Genomic DNA, 22,115 nt, shown 5'->3' with positions numbered 1-22,115 from the left:
GACTTCGGTTTCTAGGCATCATATCTTCATGTTAAAAGTAGTACTGCAAATACTCGTTTTCAGGATCATAATTATGGAGCCCCTCCTCCTCCAACGCCGCCAGCCTCTCCTCCTGTTCAGACCATTATACCTCGTGCAGAACTGAACGGCCTCCACTCGCCTGATGAAGAGAACTCCGGGGACAGTGAGAGCTCCTCAGAAGGAGAATCAATTCCCACTTGGTGCCACTGCAGTGTCTCCCAAGATGGTTTCCTCCTCAAGTGTGAAAAGTGCAGGTAAGCTTTGGTGCAGTGCAGATCTGGACTGCTCCTTGTGTTGACTTCTCATACCGAACCGTGTCACGTTTGGGCTGTGGGACGGACTTCCTTTTGCTAACTGGAGCGTTCTTTCCAGTGCTTTACCCAGTATTGACCCTCCTCCTTTGCGTTGTCAGCCTGACAAGTGTTGGTGGCACCAGGAGTGGAGATGAGGATGTTAAATCGATGTTCTTATCATCCTGGGCCCCACTGAGGGCACGCATCTTGTGACATCCTGTTGAATTTCAAGTGACTTTACTCCTACAAACCAGCTTCAATTGTGCATTCTCCTTTGGCAGAGGAATGAGCAGGGGGAAGGTGATCAGACTCCGCCGCCGGAAGCAGGACAACGTGTCAGGTGAGCTTGAGGTTGTAATTCGGGTAACGGTGACCTTTGCTTTCTTTCTACAAGACCTTTGTCTTTTGGCTCCTGTAGTCATGTAACTGTGCTCAGTGCCCGCTAATGTTCTTTGCCTCCCAACCACTGGGATTTTCTCCTCTCCTTCTGCCTCACTTCAGCTAGCTCTTGGGAAAATCAGATTATCTTGTGAACAGAAAAGGGGAAATGTTCATCAGTGCCATTCTGTGAGATACCAGAAGTTTGGGAGACCTGTTCCCAGTTTGGGTGGGAAAATTGAGGTGGTATAGTTTTCTCAGGGAAGAGCTATTCAGGGTCATCAAGTCGTCTTGACGAAAAGGGACATAAGGTTAAGCTGTTCTCTCTGGGATGAATAAAAACGTTGCTAATGAAGCATTCCTCTCTATAGGTGGGGATAGCAGTGCAACTGAGAGCTGGGATGAAGAACTATCTCCCTCTACAGTGCTGTACACAGCTACGCAGCACACCCCTACAAGCATCACGCTGACTGTCAACCGCGTCCGTAGAAGCAAACCTAAGAAGAGGAAGAGGAGTACAGAAAAAGCTCGCACTGCTCCAAAGGCCAAAAAGATCAAGGTATGTGGAGTGAGACAAGGCTGCTGCAGTTCCTACCAAATTCTGTGTGGAGTATTGTTGAGAGCAGGTTGACAAGCTGGCAGTAGACAAGAAACTTTTGTCCTGTCAGAAATTGCTCTTCCTGGTGTAGTAATGTGACGCCTTGTATTTGTGACCTGCTAGAGTACATGGCTGTTGGTTTAAAAATTACCTTACGGGAACTCCACCCTTATTTCCCAACACTGTCCATTCATGCTCAGAGCTTTGATTCGATTACCTATTTTCCCTTCTGCTCTATTAGGATTTGGGGAAATAGCTTCTGGAGCCTGTCTGTTTTTGGCAAAGGGGCAGTCTGTGCATGGAATGAAAACTGAAGGGAGCATGGCATTTCTTAGCAGGCTATATTAAGGAATCTGGGCTGCAGAGCTTCTTGGCACTGTTCTTCAGGGACAGAGATAGTGTCTCTGTGGAAAGCTATGTAGGTAGTGATGAACATTTGTTGAGGGATGACTTTACTGTCTTGTTTGTGAGGGTTTGGGGACTGAAATAATTTTGGATTGCTTATATTGGAATGCAAGTGTGTGAGCAGCTGGTTCTTTCCCATCATCTGCTAGCTTTACTGTGATTTTCCCCAGGTTAGGTTTCCCTTGAAGTTCTTCTGGTAAGCACTGATTAAATAAAAGACTGGGAGCAGGAGCCATGTGAGGTCTTCAGGTTTTTTGTTGTGAACCAGCTTGATTCTGTTGCTGGCCCTTTCTTCTGTCAAAGCAAGTGGGGTTAGTCGGGACGGTTTTGGTTTTGATCTTGAGATTTTTACTAAGTATGAGTCAGGCCTTTTTAGTTGAGAAATCCTGGCCGTCAAGCTTTTCAGCAGTTTCCATTGGATTTGCATTGCAGAGTCTTTTTGTTCAAGTCCATTGCTTTTTGTGTAGGTCTTCCTGTAATTCTTGCCATCCTTTGTTAAGGGTTGGTCTGTTGGAGTAAGATCTAGTGTGGTTCTGGGACACTAATTTTGAGGAAATATATAATACTTTGTTTTTTCTCTCTCTCTCTCCTTGTTTGGGGGACAGGCCTTTCGAGAGGGCTCACGAAAGTCTCTGAGGATGAAGGTGAGTAGAACTGAGAACACTTTGTGATGGTGGTGGGTTTTTTTTCCCTGTATTTTGTGCCTCTCTTGGTTTGCCTGGGGAATTTCTGATTGTGGGACCAGGCTTGGAATAATCTCAAGCCTTACCATGCACCGCAAGCAGACCTATTCAAAAGGATATCACAGGAATTGCCCCTTGAACCTTGCTTTTGCTTTAGATAGCTTTCTGTAAGGTAATGTCATCCAGTTCCAAGAGGATTGACTGATTCATGACACTTGGGAGTGGGCTGTTTGATGTAAGGGATGTAGAACTGGTTGTGGCCACTTTTCTGTGAGGTCAGTTATCATTTGATGGCATCAAAGCTATTTTAAGCTTGGGCATCAAAGTAGTACACAAGTTTAATGTTGGGAGTCCCTAGCAGTGTTGCCTTGTTTTTCTCCACATCCTCTTACTAGGGATGGATGGGATGATATATTTATCTCTGACTTTCTGCAATACTGGTAGGTGTGGCTATCTGATAGAAAGTTTATTTGACAAAAAAAGTAGACTTGCACTTTGAGCTAAATGTGTTCCTAGAAACACAAGAGGTGCCTTAAAGTTCACTCCATTCCATCTGACCCCATTACTGTAGCTGACAGTATCTTCTAGCAGGTGGCTCAGAGGAAATAGGACAATCCTGTGGCGTGTCTGTCTGTGTGCACCTCTCTCCATAGTACGCAAGTGCCTTGAGAGGCTAAAAATGCATGAAAACTCTTAATGCTTTTAATATAGATGATGAAAATAATGATTGTTCTTCAGTGGTCCTTATCAGTAATGTCACGTATATCTCAGTCCCTTACGAAGCCAGTTGAGTTGCTGATCTCTGGAATATTATTTGTTGAATTACTTCAACTATCATCAAGTAAAGAATGAAGCTTAATTTTTTTTTTTTTCCTACCAGCTTCTTTTTTCCCCTCCCTTACAAGATGGTATAAACGGATTATCTGCTTTTGCCCTCTCTTCTTTACACTGCTTAGGACTTGCAGTTTTAACCCTCTGGGTATTAGCTTATTCTCTACATTCAGTTTCTTGAAACCCTGATGACCATTTAGCTGGAAGGTTCAGAAATATTTTTGGATCAGTAACTGCAAAGATGATGCAGTCAGCATCATCTAGCATTATGTTGGACATGAGTGGGTTGACTGTAGGACAAGCCTACATGAGATTTATTTGCCTTTGTGTGTTCTGTTCCTTTGCTTTTTTAATCTACTTAATTATTTTTCCAAAGTGACTTAAAAAACTTTTTCAGGCCATGTACTAGCTTAATTTTCTTGCATGGAGCAGTGCCAAGTACCAGCTCTCAAGAGGTCTTAGTCCTGCACAGAGTTCTCCATAGATTCCTAAGTGGCACTGTTGTACAGTGTTCTGGAGGATGCAGGTTCTGAAAAAGGTGTCCTCGTAACCGACACTTTCTTAGCTTGGAATAGGTTTGTCTTTTTTTGTAGCATATTCATATGCTCAGAGCACTGTGAATAGGTTTTTCCCATTGTGTGCTAGCCATTCACTCTTTGCTGTTTGGTGCAGAATTCCCCTTCTGAAGCGCATGCCTTGGATGAAAACACAGCTGAAGGGTGGGAGAATCGAATACGACTCTGGACAGATCAGTACGAAGAAGCCTTTACTAACCAGTACAGCGCTGATGTACAGAACTTGTTGGAGCGTCATCTAAACTCTAATAAAGAATATGTGGGCAAAACTGCTATGCTAGACACAATCAACAAAACAGAGTTGGCCTGCAATAATACTGTTATTGGGTCCCAGATGCAGGTAAGAACCGTTGTGACAGAAGTGGGGTAGGTCAGCTCCTCTGGTTTCTAGACATAAGGCATGAGCATGGGTGAGCAATATTGTAGCTAGTCATATAAATTCGGACCAATAGGCATAAATTTGGTGTAAAAGGGAACAGAAGAGATGCCAGTACCAGGACAGATTCAGAAACACTCGCATTCAACCGAGTCAGTGTTGCTAAGTTGGGGATGTTTGTACAGTTCTGTGATACGGTTCACAGGTATTTTACCCTGAATACTTTTGGTCACTGAATGGCTTGAGGCAGAACCAGATCTATCACTTGCTGAAGATAGGAAATTTTCTGCTTTCCACATGAGTTTTCGTGTCTTTTTTTTTTTTTTCCTGGTTCATGTTGTGTGGAAAGCTATTTTAAAGAACCTTTCAACATTATTTCAATATTTTGGATGATTATTTGGACTCTGGTAACTTTCAAATACTGCACAACTACAGTTGATTTTAGGAACTGTCTCTCCCTAACTTTTCTCTTCCGAGATGTGCAATGATTTGTGTTTTGCCAGCTTTATGGAGTGCATATAGACAAGGAGAAACAGGAAAAGGATGTGTTTGTGCGGTGTATGTCCTCCCACTACTCTTCTCAGCTGATGTTTCATCTGGTCCGTGCTTTATTGAACAGAGAGCCGCATTCCCACTCAGTTCAGGCTTTGTGGGGCTTCCTTGTCCAGGAGAACGGAGATAGGTGCAACTGAAAAGGATGGGCTGCAGAACAGATGTGGGGCACCTCTTCTGTAGAAGGGGAGCAGAGTCAGAAACCTGAATATCAGGTATATGTTTGTGCTTGAATCATTCTTGTTTACATCAGCTGACTCACCACTCTGTGAAGTTCACGTGCTCCCTCCCACCTTTCCCTCTGCTTTCATGTAGGTGAAGCACATCAGGCAGAGCACAGATATTGCCGGTAAGGGAGGGCGCAGAAAGAGGACTTTGGACCCAACTTCCTTCCACTCTTGCCTCTAGTTCTGCAATAATAAGACTTCTGTGGGGGTTGGGGAGAAAGACTTCTACTTGGCTATGTGAGTAGCCTTCCTAAAGAGAGCATCTGAGGAAATATAGGGAAGAAAAAGTTCTGCTTCTCTAGAAATCTTAATATTTTCTAAGTCTAAATGTAAACTCTTCTATCTCCTTCACATAAGTTTTAGGAAAAGTCCTGAAATAAGTAATAAAACATATGCTGTTTATTTTTATCACCTTCATAGAGAACAGCAGGACAGATGATTATAAAAGATACCATACATAAATGTGCTTGTTCTTGTCGTGCTCTCTTGGCCTCTCCCTTCCCTGTACAGACATAGGTTTTCCCACAGGGAAAAATGACCAGCATTCCAAATCAGAAGATTCCAAATGCAGTATGTCCCAAAGAAACAAAAAGATAGAAAGTTGCAAAACTTCATAGTGAGCTGCAGTTACTCTAAACAAGCTGTAGGTAGGCACCTATCCTTGCGCATGCTGGGGAAGTGTAAAGGGACTTAGTGGCTTTGTAGTTCCTCTTGGATGCTGAGGAGAGACCGGGTGGCTGTCTCAGGCTGCTGCTTGTCAGCCCTTATGTCCTTGTTTTCTCTGCTCAGCAGATGGCTGCGGAGTGTTGCGAGGAGGACAGCCTGCGCAGGTGCGGAGTGCGTGGTCTCTCATCCCGTGCTTTATGTTTTTGTTCCACTCACTTGTCTCATCTTTGTTAGACAAACTGAGAAGGCTTCTTGGTTTGCATCGGTTGTCTTTTAACTAGATACCATTACTGGATGTAAAAATAGCTTTTCTGGGAGATAAGGAAACAGGTACTTGGAGCTAGAAAAAAAATTAAGGAGGTTGTGTCAATATGCAGATAGCAGCTGTGTGTAGAAGATGGGTAACTGCTCTATTTGGCCATGAAGACTCTGGAGAGAAGAGAAGGGAATAAAAATAAAATGTTTTATATGCCCTGCATATTCTCACAGTTGAGAGAGTTTTTTGGCTTGGGTAAACAATGATGCAAGTGTATACTTAAAAAAAAAAAAGAGAGAGAGAGAAGGAGAAAGTGTGACCTAAAAGCTTCCCCAAGCCAGGAGGAGTAGGGAAAGATGGGTTAAGAGTTATACATGCAGGATATGGGATTTTGACCATTGGAATGTTTTGGATAAACCAATTCAATTGTCCTAATGATGCAAAGGGAAATTTGTGAAAATACGAAGCTGTTCAGTGTCACAAATAAAATCATCTTAGTGCTGGCTACTGCCAGATGCTTGACAAACTGAAAGCTGTGAATCACTTTCCTGCCTTCTGTTGCCAAACCAAACCCAGGGTCAGTATTTGCCCTTTGTTGCCTCTGATAATTGCTGACTGGAGCTCAAACCTCTGATTGATTTCACATTCTGAAGTGAAGAGCGAAAGGGCCTTTATAAAATAAAGCCTCTGAGTATTATGCAGATGTTGCTCTGCAAACGTATCAGAACAGTTTTGTCTGATTAGCAATCAGCAATCCTTAGCCTATGACATGAATAAAATCATTTGTTCTTTTCACACACGAAAGCATGGCAGCTAATCCTCTTCATATTTCTAAATTCAGAGAACGAAAACAAGCTGAGCTAGGGTCTTATCAGAAAAGCTATGAGATGATTCCTGTTTTACCAAACTCAGATAATTGTTAAGTTTTACAAATGCAGAGCTGCTCTTTCCTTCCTGGGCTCTCTCCTCCTCCCACCACACCACCCTATCCCACCTGTGTTCCCCAAGCTATTTTCCAGTGTCAGGTGAACAGTGATACAAGTCAGTCATGGAAAAAAAGTGAGAGTGAAGGCCACCAGACAGTAACTTGCATCTCTGAAAGATACTAAGAGAATTTGATAGAGTAGTAGAATAATTAAATTGGGAGGAACCACTGAAGGTCATCTGGTCCAACCCTCCTGCATAGGGCCAGCTTAGTTGAGAAACTGATTATAACAGTAATATAAACAAGCACTAGCATAGAAACAAAATTATTCAACTGGAAACACGCTTGTGTCTCAGTCCTAATTTATCTACTAACTTCAGATACTTTCTCTTTATCTCATTCTGTCACACACTAACAAATCTAGTCCCATTTATTTATTCTGTTACCACAGTTGGATAGTACGAAGTGTATCCAATGTTTTAAAAATAATTTAGCCACTACTCTCAGTAATGTAAACAGTCTTATCCTACAGTTCACTCACGTCATGGGTTTGTTGATCAGAAGTCAGGGCCAGCAGCGTGGCATCTTAGTCTGGAAATAACATGTTTCTTTAATGCCTGTTCAGTGGACTTGGGGAATCCTCTGTGAGCTCCTGTGAGGATCCGAGATATGAAGAGATGAACGACACCCTGCAAGGCTTTTCAGAGTCTCCAATACATGCGTGCAGGTTTTTCCAATTGCCGGCAGATACAGTCGTATGAAAGAGAGATATACCCCACAGGCATGATAGATGTAGCACTGGATGTATCTTGAAGAGGAGATCTGGAATAGCAAGACCATTACTCCCATCTGCATAGGTTTCAAATGAATATTTTTATAAAGCTATCTTTATCCTGGACCTGAGTGAGAGAAGTCGACAAATAGATCTTGCTTTACTGGCTGATCCAAGATCTGCAGTATAATGTCATATTAAAACAACAAAAGTCATCTTCTTCCCAAAGAGGTTTAATTCAGGGCACATACAAGACTGCTACCAAAAAAAAAAAATCTGTGGTTCAGTATGGTCAGTATGGAGGGTTTCATTTGGTTCCAGTGCTGAGTGCTGCCTTAAGGCATTAACTTTATTTTCACAAGGTTAGAATGTCATGGGTTCTGTCATTGTGCAGAGTGAGCCCTTTCTTAAGCTAATGTGATTTTTATCCATTTGAGCAGACTGCTCAGTAGCTGTTTCTAACAAGAGAGTTTTATCAGGAAAAGTTGGGAGCTTGCTTTTAATAAAATCTTGTGGTTTACTTCTAATTTAGATAGATGACTGTCATTATTACTGAAATAAGAACACTTATGCCTCAGTTCACTCCAGAAAAGTATCCAAAGCGGGTCCTTATGAGCAGTGAATAGCAGCTTAGGAAAGAGCAGGCACAGCTCTTGTGGTAAGGCAGCCAGCCATCTTCACATAATTTTTACTCGCAGAGAGGTTCAATCTGTTAAGCAAGAGAAGTACTTTGTTTTTATGGAAGAAGTCTTTCCTGTGACCTAGTGCTTACAATATCCCTTCCATTATTCCATAAAATGTGTCGTATTTGGATGTCTGTGCTTAAAGAATGTTGTGGTTTCATACTGTCAAGACACATTGTTGTGAAAATCCATTATAATAGATCTGTAGACTTTAACATAAAGAAGATTCATTGAACTGTCACTACTTAGTTAAAAATGTATTTCTTCCTGTTAAAAAAAAAATTCCACAGCACTAGTTGAGCAGGCAAATGAAGAGAAATTTCTGGATGGAGATAGAAATTGCCAGCTTAAGTCTTTGGCCTGTTAGCTAGAATTTACCTTGTGGTTTTTCCCACAATTTAGGGAAGATTTGAATTATTCTGGCTGTGAAAGTGGCCATAATTGCAGAGCAGTTCCCTGTTAGCAGCAACTGGCAGGTCTGGTTATGCCTCCTAGCTGCAAGAATGAAATACTTGGTCTGATAGATTTATGAGACGTGCTGTTGAAGGAAAGGAATAAATACTCTTTGCTTTTGATAAATATTGTCAAGGTCATTGGTCATTACTAAACTGTTACAGAATAAACAATATATTCGCCTGGCAGAGTTTCTGTGTGTTGCTACTAGAGTAATTTTTCTTTTCATGTAGGTAAAATATTCTTCATGAGTTAGAGGCCTTTAGTTTAAATTCTCATATTTTGCTCTGGTTTCTGTTACAGCTGCAGCTGGGAAGGGTGACTCGGGTTCAGAAGCACCGGAAGATCCTGAGGGCAGCAAGAGACTTGGCACTAGATACCCTTATAATTGAGTATCGAGGGAAGGTTATGTTACGACAGCAATTCGAGGTCAATGGGCATTTCTTCAAAAAGTAAGAGTACTATGAAGTGATTAGTATGAGAGCATCATGGCACAGAGAGACTAGTGTCTCTATGGGATAATGCACACTTACGGGGCCCTTGTCAGCTGTGCCATCCATAGAAATGTGAAATCAGATACACAACCTCAGCTTGATGCTCTGCTTATGGACCAAAACCCTCTGAAGTAGGGACCAAAACCCTCTGAAGTAGATCTGTTAAACTGCGATGATGGAAGTGCATGAGCGCCCAGAGCAATCGCACTGATGGAAGCGCTGCTTCCAGTGAAGTGAGGGATAGCTCTTATAAGTGCCATGGGAATTGGGTATTTTGGGATTGAGACGTTCTGTTACTTCTCCAGGCCATATCCCTTTGTGCTGTTCTACTCCAAGTTCAATGGCGTTGAAATGTGTGTTGATGCCCGCACCTTTGGTAATGATGCCAGGTTCATCAGGCGTTCCTGCACTCCAAATGCAGAGGTAAATTCTCTCTTCACCATCACTGTAATTGCAAATACATGTTTTACACAGGCTTAGTGCATTCCCTTTTTATGAATATTCAAACTTAAAATGCAATAAATAGCGTAAATTCTCTGCATCTCTTGCTTGTTTGATGGTTTATACTTGGAAGATGAGAAAGTTTGGGAACATGAGTTTTTTCTTTGGAAGGAAAAGGTTTCTTTTACGGCTTTCCTTTGGCTGCAGAATGATAGTTAGGGTAAGCAGTGGTAGTAAGTGTAAGTGGAAGAGCACAGGATGAGACAAGGGCAGTGAAGCAGGCTTTTCCCTATGGAGAATTTAGGATAATTATTCATGGAATAGATAAGAGCTACTTTGCAGAAGGAGGCTTCCCTCTTGGAAGTGAGAAGTGCAACTTGTGGAGATGTTAGTTTCTCTCTGCTTTGTTTAACAAGGTTCGTCATGTGATTGCTGATGGGATGATCCACCTGTGTATCTATGCTGTTGCCACCATTGCCAAGGACACAGAGGTTACCATCGCCTTTGACTATGAGTACAACATCTGGTGAGTCCTTCACCTCGCCCAGGAGCTCTCCACTGCCCTCCTGGACTGGACATCTTCCTCCAGCCCTTTCCTCGCATTCTACATTTTGCTCCGTTTTCTACTGAATTGCATTTTCCGGCTATTCTGTCCAGTTCTGCTGGCATATTCTACAATAGAGGCCATAAGGTAGCCTGCTGTCCTTGCTTTGGCACGTGGTGAGATGTTTAGTAGGAGATGCATTGAATGTCTCTGTACAAGGGTTGAGAAGTGAAGAGTGACACGAATTATGTTTGTGTTTTGGAGCAGCAACTATAAAGTGGACTGTGCGTGTCACAAGGGGAACCGGAATTGCCCTGTGCAGAAACGTAGCCCAAATGCTGCAGAACACCTACCTCCACCTGTTTTAGGCACACTGATTGGGGCAGAAACACGCCGGCGAAAAGCCCGTCGAAAGGAACTAGAAATGGAACAGCAGGGCATTGCATCGGATGAGAACAGCAGTCAACAAACGGAGGAAGTTCCTGAGGGACCTGCTGCAGTCAGTGACAATGAGGTAAAACCCTTGACACTTTGTTACATATATTTTTATCATTCAGTGGTGTGGAATCTGATCCAATACAGCACTGGGATCTTCAGAACAGAAACTGCAGGAGATCTTTTTTAAACCCTTAGCACCTTAAATTACCGTAGGAATCTTGATAACTTTAAAACAGTACCGGATTTTGTTTGACATACTAAGTCTGGGCTTCTCTTTCAGGTAGCAGACAAGGAGGAGAAACAAGAAGGGGAGAAAGAGGAGCCTGTAGATGAACAGGGAACCTTGGTCCACAGCCGACGGGCAAGTACCTTTCTCAGTCTGGGTATCATCCTGCTTAGGACTTGCTTCATGCAGTGACCAACAGGTCCAGTTGGTTATTTCACTTGTTTCAACACAAATTCCAACTGTCAGTGGTCTTCAGTAATTTGATTAAAAAAAAAAAAAACCAAACCAACAACACAACAAACCACAAAAACACTGGGGGGAAAAAAAAAACCACAAAGAACGCCCAGGTTGACTCCACATCACAGGATATATGTTAGGGTACTGCAGATTAGAAGGTATATGACAGATTTGTTTCCTGATTGAAAGGTTTAACTGTTAACTTTCAGGGCTATTCTATAGTCTAAAACATACCGTTAACAAGACAGTCAGCACCAGATTCAAAAAAGGTAATTGCACCCTTTTTATGTTCCTGCTGCCCTTCCTTATTACCAGTACAAGAATTTAAGGAGCCATATAGAATCATAAAATCATAGAATAGTTTGGGTTGGAAGGGACCTTTAAAGGTCAACTAGTCCAACTTCCCCCTGCAATGAGTAGGGACATCTTCAACTAGATCATATGATGAACCAAAACCTGATTTTTGTTAAAACTTGACCCATTTTGCTGGGTGTTAACATTTTTGTTGTTTGTTTGTTAACATTTGTTTTTGTTTGTTAACATTTAGCTGTTCCCAGTATGGGTTCATAAACCTGTTGCCATGTGGGAAAAGGGTAGGATCAAGTGGCAAAAGTTAATAAGAGGGGTAGACCACCAACAGCGCTATTGGCACAAGTCAACAAAATTTGCTATGTTCTTTATTAGGAAATCCCTTTGTGCTCCCAAATCGTTGTTGTCTTAATCAGTCTGTTGATCAAAATATTTCTTAGTGCTCTTGGATCTTTGATAACAGTCCCTTCTCAGCTGCCTTCTGTACTGAGCAGAGCTGGTTTTTTTCTTGTGCTTCTTACAGCACCTGGGATTGCTCCCTGGATTAGAATGGTTTATGCATGTGAATGGAGTTGTTCTGGCTCTACTTAATTCATTAATTTAAAAAACCAATTAAACCCCAAAGCAAAACAAAAAAAACCCCAAAACAAACAAATAAACAACCAACAACCCCCAAAAAAACCAAAACAACCAATCAACCAAAAATCCAAGGAAGAAAAAAAGAAAAAGTGCTCCCATCCTTTTACCAGCCAACACATGTATTGGAGCTAGGAGTTCCCTGGTTTTCGTTTGTTCACCAAATACCTTAATCCACCCATCTTTCTCTAATCGGAGATACGGATCTTCCATGTGTAAATTTCCTGAGAATGCTTTAAATGTTAAGATAGTGCAGGAAATTGCAGAGCCGAGGGCCATCCAGCAGAGATCCTTGGATTATCTCATGGATTTTTTAGAACAGGCAAGATAAAGCAGTCAGTTTCTATTGAAATTTGAATAAGAGCAATCTTCCATCGGCTGGCCTTAAGCTTGGAGGGAAGATTTCATTTTAATGCAGAGAAGCTGATCTCTTTCTGGGACAGTATAGTTCAAGAAGACTAAGTGAAGTGTTAGTTCCGCATGAGCCTGTTAAGCCCTGTTCCTGTACGTTGCACCAGTTAATCTCCTTTAATGAGATTCAGTTTTCTATACTTGGCACCAGGTAAATACTTGTATCTGTAGTTTTCCCAGTCTTTAATTTTTTTGTGTGTGTATTGAATATTTTTGAACAGAAAACTGTAAAGACCAGGCTGCTGTCATTGAGTACTGCTGTATGCTTCAAGGTACTTCTTCCTCCATGACAAGTCTTGGAAGGCACTTGGCCCCACTTCTTAAGATTCACTTGATTCAGCCTGTTTTTTGCCAGTCACTGCAGCATTATTGTACTGGGCCTTTTACATGCGTAATTACCAATTATTTCTGCCACAGCTAGGCGATAAGATTTTCTGTCCTTTCTGTTTACTTGATAAATACCTTTGTTTTGCCTCTCTATTCTCTCATGTTCCGTTTTTCTTATCCACTATGTAAGCTGCTTAGACAAGAGCTTTTATTTTGAGCTGGGTGATCTCCTGACATCAGGGAAGGAATGAATCTGTATCATTTTAGTCAGTTTGTGTAGTGTGTTATGCTTGCTGCAAATTACCGATTCACTTACTTCTGTTGCCTCTGGCTTCTGTTTGCTTCTAATGTTTGGTCATTAGCGAGTAGCTCTTATTTGTTTCCAAGTCGTCTCTTCACTCTGTTTATTCTTTCTTACCATTTGTAGTTCTTCAAAATCATGCATTTCCTTGTGGCTGTTTTATAAATATAACTCAGTAGTATCTAAGTGGTCCTATTTCAGAACAAAGTCTAGTTCTTCTAGTTACTCTATGAACACATGATTATGTTGTTGTTATTCTGGGAAATTTGCCATGTTGAAAAATGCAGATATCTGAAAAGAACTGCTTCTCTCTGTCCCCTTTCTGGCTCTTGTCATTGCTATTTGGCAGTTGTTCTCCTTCCTGTGCTGCATCCCATATCTCTTCTCGCCTCCTCCTCTTTATGTGCATAATTTGCAGTGCTGACTTAAATTTACTCTTGTGTTCTAGTCCCGGGAAGACCGGAAAGTAGAAGCCATCATGCACATGTTTGAAAACTTGGAAAAGAGAAAGAGGAGACGAGAGCAACCATCAGACCGTAACAGCACTGATGCTGAAATCAACATCAATTCTGAAGCTCCTGAGCTGGAGGAAATAAAAACAGAGACTCCTGAAACTGAAGACGGAAGTTCAGCACCGAGTGCTGCTGCTCCGAATGTTTCTAACAGTAACAGCAGTACTGGGGTGAACACACGACGGTCTTCACAAGTAGTGGTAAGACGATGATAGGACTGTTTAATGGCTTGTTCCAAGCTCAGATGCAGCGTATCTGATCATAAGATCATTCAGGTTGGGAGGAGCTTCATGGGGTCTCTAATCCGTTCTGCGTCAGGCAGGGTCAGCTCTGAGGTCAGATCAGGTTGGCCAGGGTTTCACCCAGTCTTGTCTTGAATACCTCCAAGGATGGAGATTGCACAGCCCCTCTGGGAAACCTCTTCCAATTCATGACTGTTCTCATGGTGAAAAAATTTTGCCTTGTATCTGGTCTGAACTTCTCATTTCAGTGTATGTATGTTGGTGCATCACTGCATCTTCCTGGTGGCTTCAGTCTGGATGTAAGACGACTGCTATTAGGTCCCCCTAAGTATTCTCTTCTCTGGACTGAACAAGCCCAGCTCCTTCTCCAAGTGGGCCCCTTCTGTACTGGTGTGAGCTTAAGTTGGATGCATAACTGCAGTGATTGAGGAATTCTTTTGCCTTTTCTTTGGTTTTTTTTGGCTTGGTCTCCTTTGGATGCATGCGTTCCCATTATATGGCAGGCCCAGATACTTGCCTGGAATGATACACTCAGCTCAGATCAGGAGTAAAAGCAGTTACGTTGAGACAAGTGGCAAGTTTCATATTGCTGCTTTCTTCCTTAAGACCAATGTTCTGGTTGACCCCTTTAAGAACACAAAGCAGACGAAATGATAATGTGATGGTATTTTAGAAGGGTCCCCAAAGCCATCTTATGAGCCAATACAAACAAGGTCCAACCAGATTTTGTGAGTCAGGTAGTGTCAATAAATAAATCTCAATCCTTGATCCTGTATGCAGAAAAAAGGAATACTCTTAGAGGTGCTCGGACTAATGACAGTTTGTATTGTAGGATGCTGTCCCCGAAAAAACAGTTACTAAGCCAGCTCCAGCAAAACCCTCCAGGCCCCGACCAAAAAGTCGCTTTTCTCGATACCGGACCAGTTCAGCACAAAGACTGAGAAGGCAGAAACAAGCCAGTTCCCAGCAAGCTGAACTTGCACAGGCTGTCCCAGAGGAAGGAAGCACTGCCAGCTTGGTAACCGCAACAGATGTCAGCAATGTAGAAGGTCCAGGAGAAGGCAGACAGTTGACGGGATCTGACCCAACTGCTATCCTGGCTGCAGGATCTCAGTCTAATCGAGCTGCAGTAAAGTACCCCAAAACTAAAAAGGTAAATATGATCAAGTGCTCAAACTGGAGAGGGGAAAAAGAAGCTTTGTGTGGCCGTTGGGGAAAAGTTGGCTCAGGGGAAACAGTTCTTCAAAATAGTTGGAATTATGTGACTTTGTTTACTGTATTATTTGTTCTATAGTGGCTAAGAGCCCTCATCGTGGTTCAGAATCTGGCTGCTCAGCCCTGTATACACAAAGATCAGAAAAAGAAATTAGCTGATCTTTGCAGCAAGTCTACATAGACCTTAGATACCAACAGAGTGGTACAGGTGCAATAGGAGGGGTCTCACTTTTAGGTACAGCAGAGAATATAGAAAGAGGCAAATAATACAGCTTTGTGTACGTGGGAAAGAAACTGCTTCCAGCTGGAAGGGCCCTGGGAGAGAAGGGTTGGAGGGGCCTGGCAACATAAGGAATTGGGTGATGGGGGCTGAGCCCTGGGTGAGAGAAGCAAAAAGCAGATGTTTCAGTACTGGTGTGGAGGGCAATGAGAGGCTTGGGACATGGCTGGCAAAGGCCATAAGGCCAACAAGCTGCTTGTGTTGTTCTTGCAGGGGAACAAGGTACTAATAGAAAGATGGGGAGAGCTGATGTGTTTGGATCTATGCACAGTAAGCTAGCAAAAGCTTTTGGCAGCAGCATGCAAAAGTGGTTGTTACAACTCTGATGGGGTAACTGGCATTTAAAAACTAGATGCTGATAGTTTGGAAAAGAGCAGTAGTTTTTGGGCCCAAAAGAAAGGATGTTTATTAGGAAAGGTTGGATGCATATGATCTCAAGAAGTTTTCTGTGTATTCCCAGTGTCTTAGGAGCAAGGAGAAGAAGACTGTCAACCAAGAAAGTTACCTTAAATCAAGCCACATAGAGGTGTAGTGAGACTTGCTTAAAAAACCAAGAAAACCACCTTGAAATAACCAGAGTGTTGCATCTTGTGAAGGACAGTAAAACAAAGGTTCTCTTGTGTATACCAGCAAGAGAAAGAAGAGAGAAAAGTGGAGCCATTATGTAGTAAAGATCAGTTGGAATTTAAAAATAAATTTAGAATGGCATAAAAATGTGTTTGATATAGGAATCAGCGGCAGTATCTTTTTGGGATGGGGTGGGATGGCAGGCTGGGGGGTATTTCTTTAGGACAAAGTAGAAGAGGTTAGCTTTCAGCTTAGAATTGAAGACCAAGAGGGAGTGTGACTGCAGACTATAATGTACAAGTTTGGAGAAACTTGTAAGGGAAAGGAGGAAAAATCGCAGAAGCTAGCAGGCAGCTAGCTACATAATGGGCATAAATTAGCCATTAATACATTTAGGCTTGCAGCTAGAAACTAGTTTTGAACAAGGTGATCAAGTTTTGGGATAACCTTCTAATAAGATTAATGGAGCATAAAATGGAGCTACTCCTATAAAACTGGATTACCTGTTGTTGTGCCTCCAACAGATGAAAATTGGGTTTATGCAGGAAGTCCTGGCTGGTTTCCTTCCTGTTGAGGAGACGGGAGGTTATAGCATGCGGGCTGACAGAGCATTGCTTCCCCATACACCTTTGTGCCATATTGCCTTTCTTCTTCACCTGTGCCAGTTGCCTTGACACGTGTGTTTTCTCCTTCAGTATCTTGTTACCGAATGGCTGAACGACAAGGCAGAAAAGCAGGAGTGCCCTATTGAATGCCCTCTGCGCATTACTACAGACCCAACAGTTTTGGCAACTACCCTAAATATGTTGCCAGGTCTCATCCACTCCCCGCTAATTTGTACCACACCTAAACACTACATTCGTTTTGGTTCACCTTTCAACCCTGAGAGACGTCGAAGGCCCTTTCTGTTGGATGGCATTTACAGCTCCTGTAAAAAGGTATGTTTGTTCATGTCTTGCCTTCAGGGGCTGTATACTCCTCAAGCTCTTACTGGCACCCTTGTAAAGTTGTTGTGTCCTCTTTGAACCTATTTCCATGTATTCCTGCTGACCCTCTCCTGTCCGGGGTTCAGTCTTCATCCTTGCCTTTTACCATGGTAGAACAACTGTTCTGTGACTCTCTTCTTAGAAACGTGTGCTTTCAAATCTGCAGTGCCTGTTTATTATCCAGCATATGCAATTCAAGGAGTTCTAATTGTTGCCCTTAGAATGTTTTATCTTACTACTTTCATAGTCAGAGGATAGTTGGCGTTGTGGGGATAGGGCAGTGTTGCAAAAGACCTCAAGAATACAGTGCCTCAGTCAAGATCCATTGTCTTTGGAGAGCTTTTGTTGTTTAGCAAAGCTTTGAGTTTGCCTGTTCACGAAAGCAAGCCCACAGCTCTTTGTTTGGGATCATAGACTGTCTATCTACAACAGAATCTTGTGGCCGTGCAGGAAGCCTGAACTGAGCCCAGCTGAGGACTTCATTCCTCCAGAGATGGTATGTGGCCAGTAAATGTTAGCATTTACCCATCCGCAGGGAAACAGTAGTTTAGGTTAGTTTGCTCAGTCAGATTTCTATCAGAATCCGTCTTGCCTATCGTCTGTCAGCTTTGCTCAGAGGGTCTTCCAGTTTTTGTGTGGTTACCTGAGAAGAATTTTATGGACATCCTTTCTGATCTTCCAGTCTTGGTAGCTTTCAAAGTCAGGTACCGTGTCCTGGTTTCTTTGCCTTCCTTTGAGGAGTTTTTCTAGAGAGAAGCTTTGGACTTTACTGTTTCCACCTTCAGCCAATTTGTTGTCATGCCCTAACAGGCACCTACAAAGAGAAGCTAAGGTCTCTCTGGGGCATTTCCTTCATAGGTAAAGCTCTCGATGGTTCGTATATACTCGTATGAACAAAACCATGTTTGTTTCCATGTGTCTGGGCAATCTCCCCATGCATCTTTAAGCTGAGAACTGCAAGGTTCGAGATTTTTTTTTGAACCTTAACAGTGTCTTTGAGCCTCAGGGAAGAGAGAAGCATGCAGAGCGAAACTGGCAGAGTTATTCCGAGTTCTCTGCTTGGTGCGTTTGCTGTACAACTCGCCAGCAAGCTCACAATTCAGTGAAAACTGTTGTCATGGAACAGGTCTTCCAATCTCTTGCTACATTTGGCTATTTTCTAGTCAGATGATAATTCTCACTGCTGGAGAAGGAATGGACTAGTCTCACTGTGGATGACTTCCATTTAATCCACCTCTTCCCTGAAGCTGAGTATCCAAAACTGGATGTTGTGTTGCAGCTGGGGCATTTTCAAAGCAGAAAGTTGCTCTTTGTCTTGTAGCCTATACCCGTTTTGTGCATCCCAGTATGATGACTGAGTTTTCTTTGACAGGTTGATTTAGACTCGTGTTCAGTTCGTGATTTACTATGTTTGTTAGAACAACCCATTAGTTTTCTAGCCTGTTGTAATTTTAGAAGTGATTGTTTCTGGCTTTATATGGTACTTTGTTCTAGCCTGTGCTGAGCTGTGTCCTGTTTTTCCCCATCCATTTCCCAATTTAGTAGGAGAAACTTGAATACTGTCACAGGTTGGCATCATCTGAAACTTAAGTACACTGCCTGTTCCATTATCTAAATAATTAATAAAATACTGAAAGCTTCTGTGTCCAGAAGAGATGTTGCAGAAACTAATTTGTTAGATTTCTACTTTTTGAAAGTAAATAATCGGGAACTGTTCTAGTAAGGGGTTTAATCTACTTTATAGGAGTTCCAGAGCTTTTTCATGGAAAATGCTTGTTAGCATTCGATGTTTTTATCACTGACAGTCTGGAGATGTAGAAAAAGTCTGCTTCTCATGTTCAGGAATGTTTAGAAAACTCTCACAGGGAAGACCTCCTTTTCAGCCAGCTGAGGTCTAGAAATGGTTCAGAACTTGCTTTCTCAAGACCTGATCTTTCTGTCTTATATGCTTCTGACTACTCCGTCAGGAAGGTTGATTTATAAAGGCTGTTGAAATAGATTACATATTTTCTTGGATTGTCAGCAGGCCTCTTCCTTAAACTACTGAGGACTCTGCCAAAAAACCTCAGCCGATGATCTCAGTTTGCATCCAAAGCATGCCAATGTCTGAACCTCGTAAGGAAAGTGAACTGTATAACCTGCTCACGTTAATCACACGTCGTACAGTGACTTGGGCTGTCAGATCAGATGCTGCATTTGAGGTAGCAGTGCTCCAGACTGGCTGGCACTTCTCACTTTTCCTGGTGGCTGCAGTGGAATCCATTGAGTTATATTTGAACAGAGAAGAAGCGTCTGCTGTACAGTAGTGAAGGCCATCAAAATAGATCCTGTCACCTGCTCTTCATCCTCGCATTGAAGTTTTCACTTTGGGGATTGTGGCCACTGAGTTTCTGATGCACTTTCATGATAGCTTTGAGGAATCATAAGACATATACGTGTATCTAATAGGATACATATTGCTGGCATGCAGATGAACTGTCAATTACTGAAAGGTAAACTTACGATTTTAAACCTCTCTGGGAGAAGAAAAGGCTGGTAAAGTGAGTCCCTTGGGTAAACTGCGCAAATTGCTGCTTATTTTTTTCAGCAGTTTGCTGTCATTTTACTGAATCACCTGGATGTTTTCCCTTATATTGTGGCAATTATTTTTTTATAGTAAAGTAAGCAAAGGTTTCCTGCCTACCATCAGGAATCGGTTTGTATCAAGATACAGGGCTGGCACACCCACTGGAGCAGCTGATTTGCTGAGGCTTCAATTCATGTTCACTTGCGTGAGATGTGAAACATTCTTTATTGTCTGTGTTCAGAAGACCACTGTGACTTTTATCTCTTTTATTAGTAGCTGAAGAAAAGGTTTGCTTTTATTATTCTCTTCGTGTTTTAGCCCGCTTGAAAACTGCTGCTTGCATTTTATCGGATTTTTTTGCTCTTTGTCCCTGGCAGCAAGCACAGTCCTGGAAGAACTGTTACATGATTAAACTCAGCCATTTCTCTGCTGGAATTGTTAGCGTAGAATCTATGTTAAGTTCTAATATGTCTTAGTGGAGCAGGGGGACAGTGTGTTTGTGCTCCTGGGCAGGAGACAGCTTTTTTGCAAAAATTAGGGTTTTAAGATAGTTCATCATATTTATCTCCCTTTCCTTTTAATTAAGATCACTTTTAATAGTTTTTAGCTGCCAGAGTTTTGCATTTTATCTATTTATAATTTGCTCTTTACTTATCTTTGTGTTATTGCTGAAGACTGCTGATCCCCAGAATACATCTCATCAAGAGCACATAGTCAGCCCCATCACAGTAGGTGGTAGACTCAGTGCTAACAGCTGTGTTCTAACGGGTTCCTGTCTGAGCACACGCGAAGGAGGCAATATCAGTGTTCTGAGCAGTCTGCCCTGCTGCACAGAAGTGTAGGAGTTTGAGTACATCCCGCAAGATTACACGGAAAGTACCGGAGGGGTTGCACGTTTATGTAGTCTCGTTCTGTTTCAGCGCTGGATCAAACAAGCCCTGGAAGAGGGGATGACTCAGACCTCACCAGCTCCGCAAGAGAACAGAACCCAATGTCTATACCAAAGTAACGAGAACAGCAGTTCTTCCAGCATCTGCAAAGATGACACAGGTAAGTGCTCAGCACTATCAGGGCAGTGTGGGCACTTGAGTGAAACTGGGGAAGCTGCAGAATAACAAAGGCAGCTGCACGGGATGACATCTTAATGTTTACTGCTGCTTGATGGCACAGCTTTATGGCAGGTGAGAATGTTACTTTGCCATTCATTCAAATTTCTGCAGACCCATTCGAGCTTGAGCATGTGTAAAGTTTCTCAGTATTTTCCTGTGAAAAGATAATTGCATTATCTTGCATCATTAACCTCAGTGCCGTGTGATCATTTGTCCAATAGAGGGGAAAAAAAGAGTACAATATCATCTCTTTTCAGCAGGGTGCTGTTAGATGGACAACTAAATATCTGCTGACTGTAGGAAGATATAGCAAAGTCTCACAGGCACGTATGTAATAAGGAATGATTAAGTAAGTCTCAAAGATGGAGAAGTTAAAATCTGTGAGTAAAGCAGCAGAATGGTTAAATATTGTGTCTGAATCTTTCTACAGAGAAAGAGGGTGAAGATCTGCCCAGTCAGGGATCATTTTTCCAAGGATGACAGACAGGAAGCTAGACAACACACAGAAAATACAGAATTAATTATTGAAAAGTTAGATGAGTGAGAAATGAACAGAGTGCCAGAACCAATAAATGCACGTCCCCGAGCAAGACCTGAAGAAGCAAACAACTGATCTGCAGAATTTACTGACTATTGTTTTGGTTTTTTTTGTTTTTTTTTAACTGAGCGTCAAAAAAAAGATATTATTTTGAATAGGAGTAGGCCTGAGGGAAAGGCATTAATCCTGTGTGGGAGTGAAATGTGTTTGGGCTGTATTGATGTGTAGCGCACCGGGAACTGTTAGGTTCAGGTAATGAAAACTGAGCTGCCTGAGTTTGTTCATAGCAGTGACAGTGACACGTCCTTCTGACCCTCTCCTTTCCTCCTTTTATCCCTTCCTGGCTCCCTTCCCCCCGGCTCCCTCTTGTGCTTACTTTCTTCTAGTTGAAATATTTCCTTTCCTCGTTCATTGTATGTTCCTGATTATGTATTATTCTGTTATCAGTATCTACACGTCTCAGGACTGATGTAGAAGTACTTCAGTGGTAGTGCGTTTTTAGGAATCTTTCGTAGTCACATTGGAGACTCATGGGCTGGGAGTAGGGGGAAGGGGACAGCGTGTGATTTGTACGTGGCTAATGGTGCAGCCCTATCCTCAGCTCAGTTTGTTTTTTCAGACTTGCTGAGTCCCCTGAAGAAATGGAAGTCTCGCTACTTGATGGAGCAGAATGTTAAGAAGTTGCTGAGGCCGCTCTCTCCCGTCACCCCTCCGCCTCCCATCCCTTCAGTTCCTGGCTCAGTGAGCCCACAGCTGGCTACACCCTGCTCATCGCTGCCAGGAGAGGAGGAGAGTCGCAACGGTTACGGCATGATGTTCTCACCAATTCCTTCTCTGGCTGCTAGTCGCTGCAATACTCCACTACAGTTTGAGGTAAATCTGACCGGGGACTGGGAATGCTAAAAAGAGAGGAATTGGAATATTTGCGGCAGAGGTAGCACTAGAAACACCTTCCTTTTTGAGTACGTGGCTATATCCCTGAGCAGCATTGTAGTGTCAGACTCAAGAGCACTGCTGCCTTTCTCCTCTACTCCACTTCTGG

General features: G+C 42.5%; 1 protein-coding gene across 13 annotated transcripts in view; it reads left to right on the top strand.

The window, feature by feature from the left end:
• The window catches only part of SETD5 (SET domain containing 5), a 68,864-nt gene that overhangs the window by 31,450 nt on the left and 15,299 nt on the right, over nucleotides 1–22,115 (top strand). For 8 of the 13 annotated variants that reach the window (XR_012674976.1, XM_075158828.1, XM_075158821.1 and 5 more), the window contains 16 exons: nucleotides 64–275; nucleotides 596–654; nucleotides 1,064–1,251; nucleotides 2,301–2,339; nucleotides 3,882–4,124; nucleotides 8,998–9,146; nucleotides 9,494–9,611; nucleotides 10,046–10,155; nucleotides 10,438–10,687; nucleotides 10,892–10,972; nucleotides 13,507–13,770; nucleotides 14,061–14,204; nucleotides 14,645–14,965; nucleotides 16,570–16,812; nucleotides 20,347–20,476; nucleotides 21,693–21,946. Coding sequence is in view for 12 of the 13 variants with exons in the window: in XM_075158828.1 (XP_075014929.1) it covers nucleotides 64–275; nucleotides 596–654; nucleotides 1,064–1,251; nucleotides 2,301–2,339; nucleotides 3,882–4,124; nucleotides 8,998–9,146; nucleotides 9,494–9,611; nucleotides 10,046–10,155; nucleotides 10,438–10,687; nucleotides 10,892–10,972; nucleotides 13,507–13,770; nucleotides 14,061–14,204; nucleotides 14,645–14,965; nucleotides 16,570–16,812; nucleotides 20,347–20,476; nucleotides 21,693–21,946 (2,805 nt within the window). In the remaining variant the exon portion in view is untranslated. Of the gene's footprint in view, nucleotides 1–63; nucleotides 276–393; nucleotides 655–1,063; nucleotides 1,252–2,300; nucleotides 2,340–3,881; nucleotides 4,125–4,798; nucleotides 4,928–8,997; nucleotides 9,147–9,493; nucleotides 9,612–10,045; nucleotides 10,156–10,437; nucleotides 10,688–10,891; nucleotides 10,973–13,506; nucleotides 13,771–14,060; nucleotides 14,205–14,644; nucleotides 14,966–16,569; nucleotides 16,813–20,346; nucleotides 20,477–21,692; nucleotides 21,947–22,115 lie in introns of those variants that run through there. The other 5 variants (XM_075158825.1, XM_075158830.1, XM_075158827.1 and 2 more) reach the window with 5 other exon arrangements.

This window comes from Calonectris borealis, chromosome 10 (assembly GCF_964195595.1).
Source record: "Calonectris borealis chromosome 10, bCalBor7.hap1.2, whole genome shotgun sequence".
Lineage (NCBI taxonomy): Eukaryota > Metazoa > Chordata > Aves > Procellariiformes > Procellariidae > Calonectris > Calonectris borealis.
Note: the sequence above shows the minus strand (reverse complement) of the source record. Positions and strands in the feature narration are given on the sequence as shown.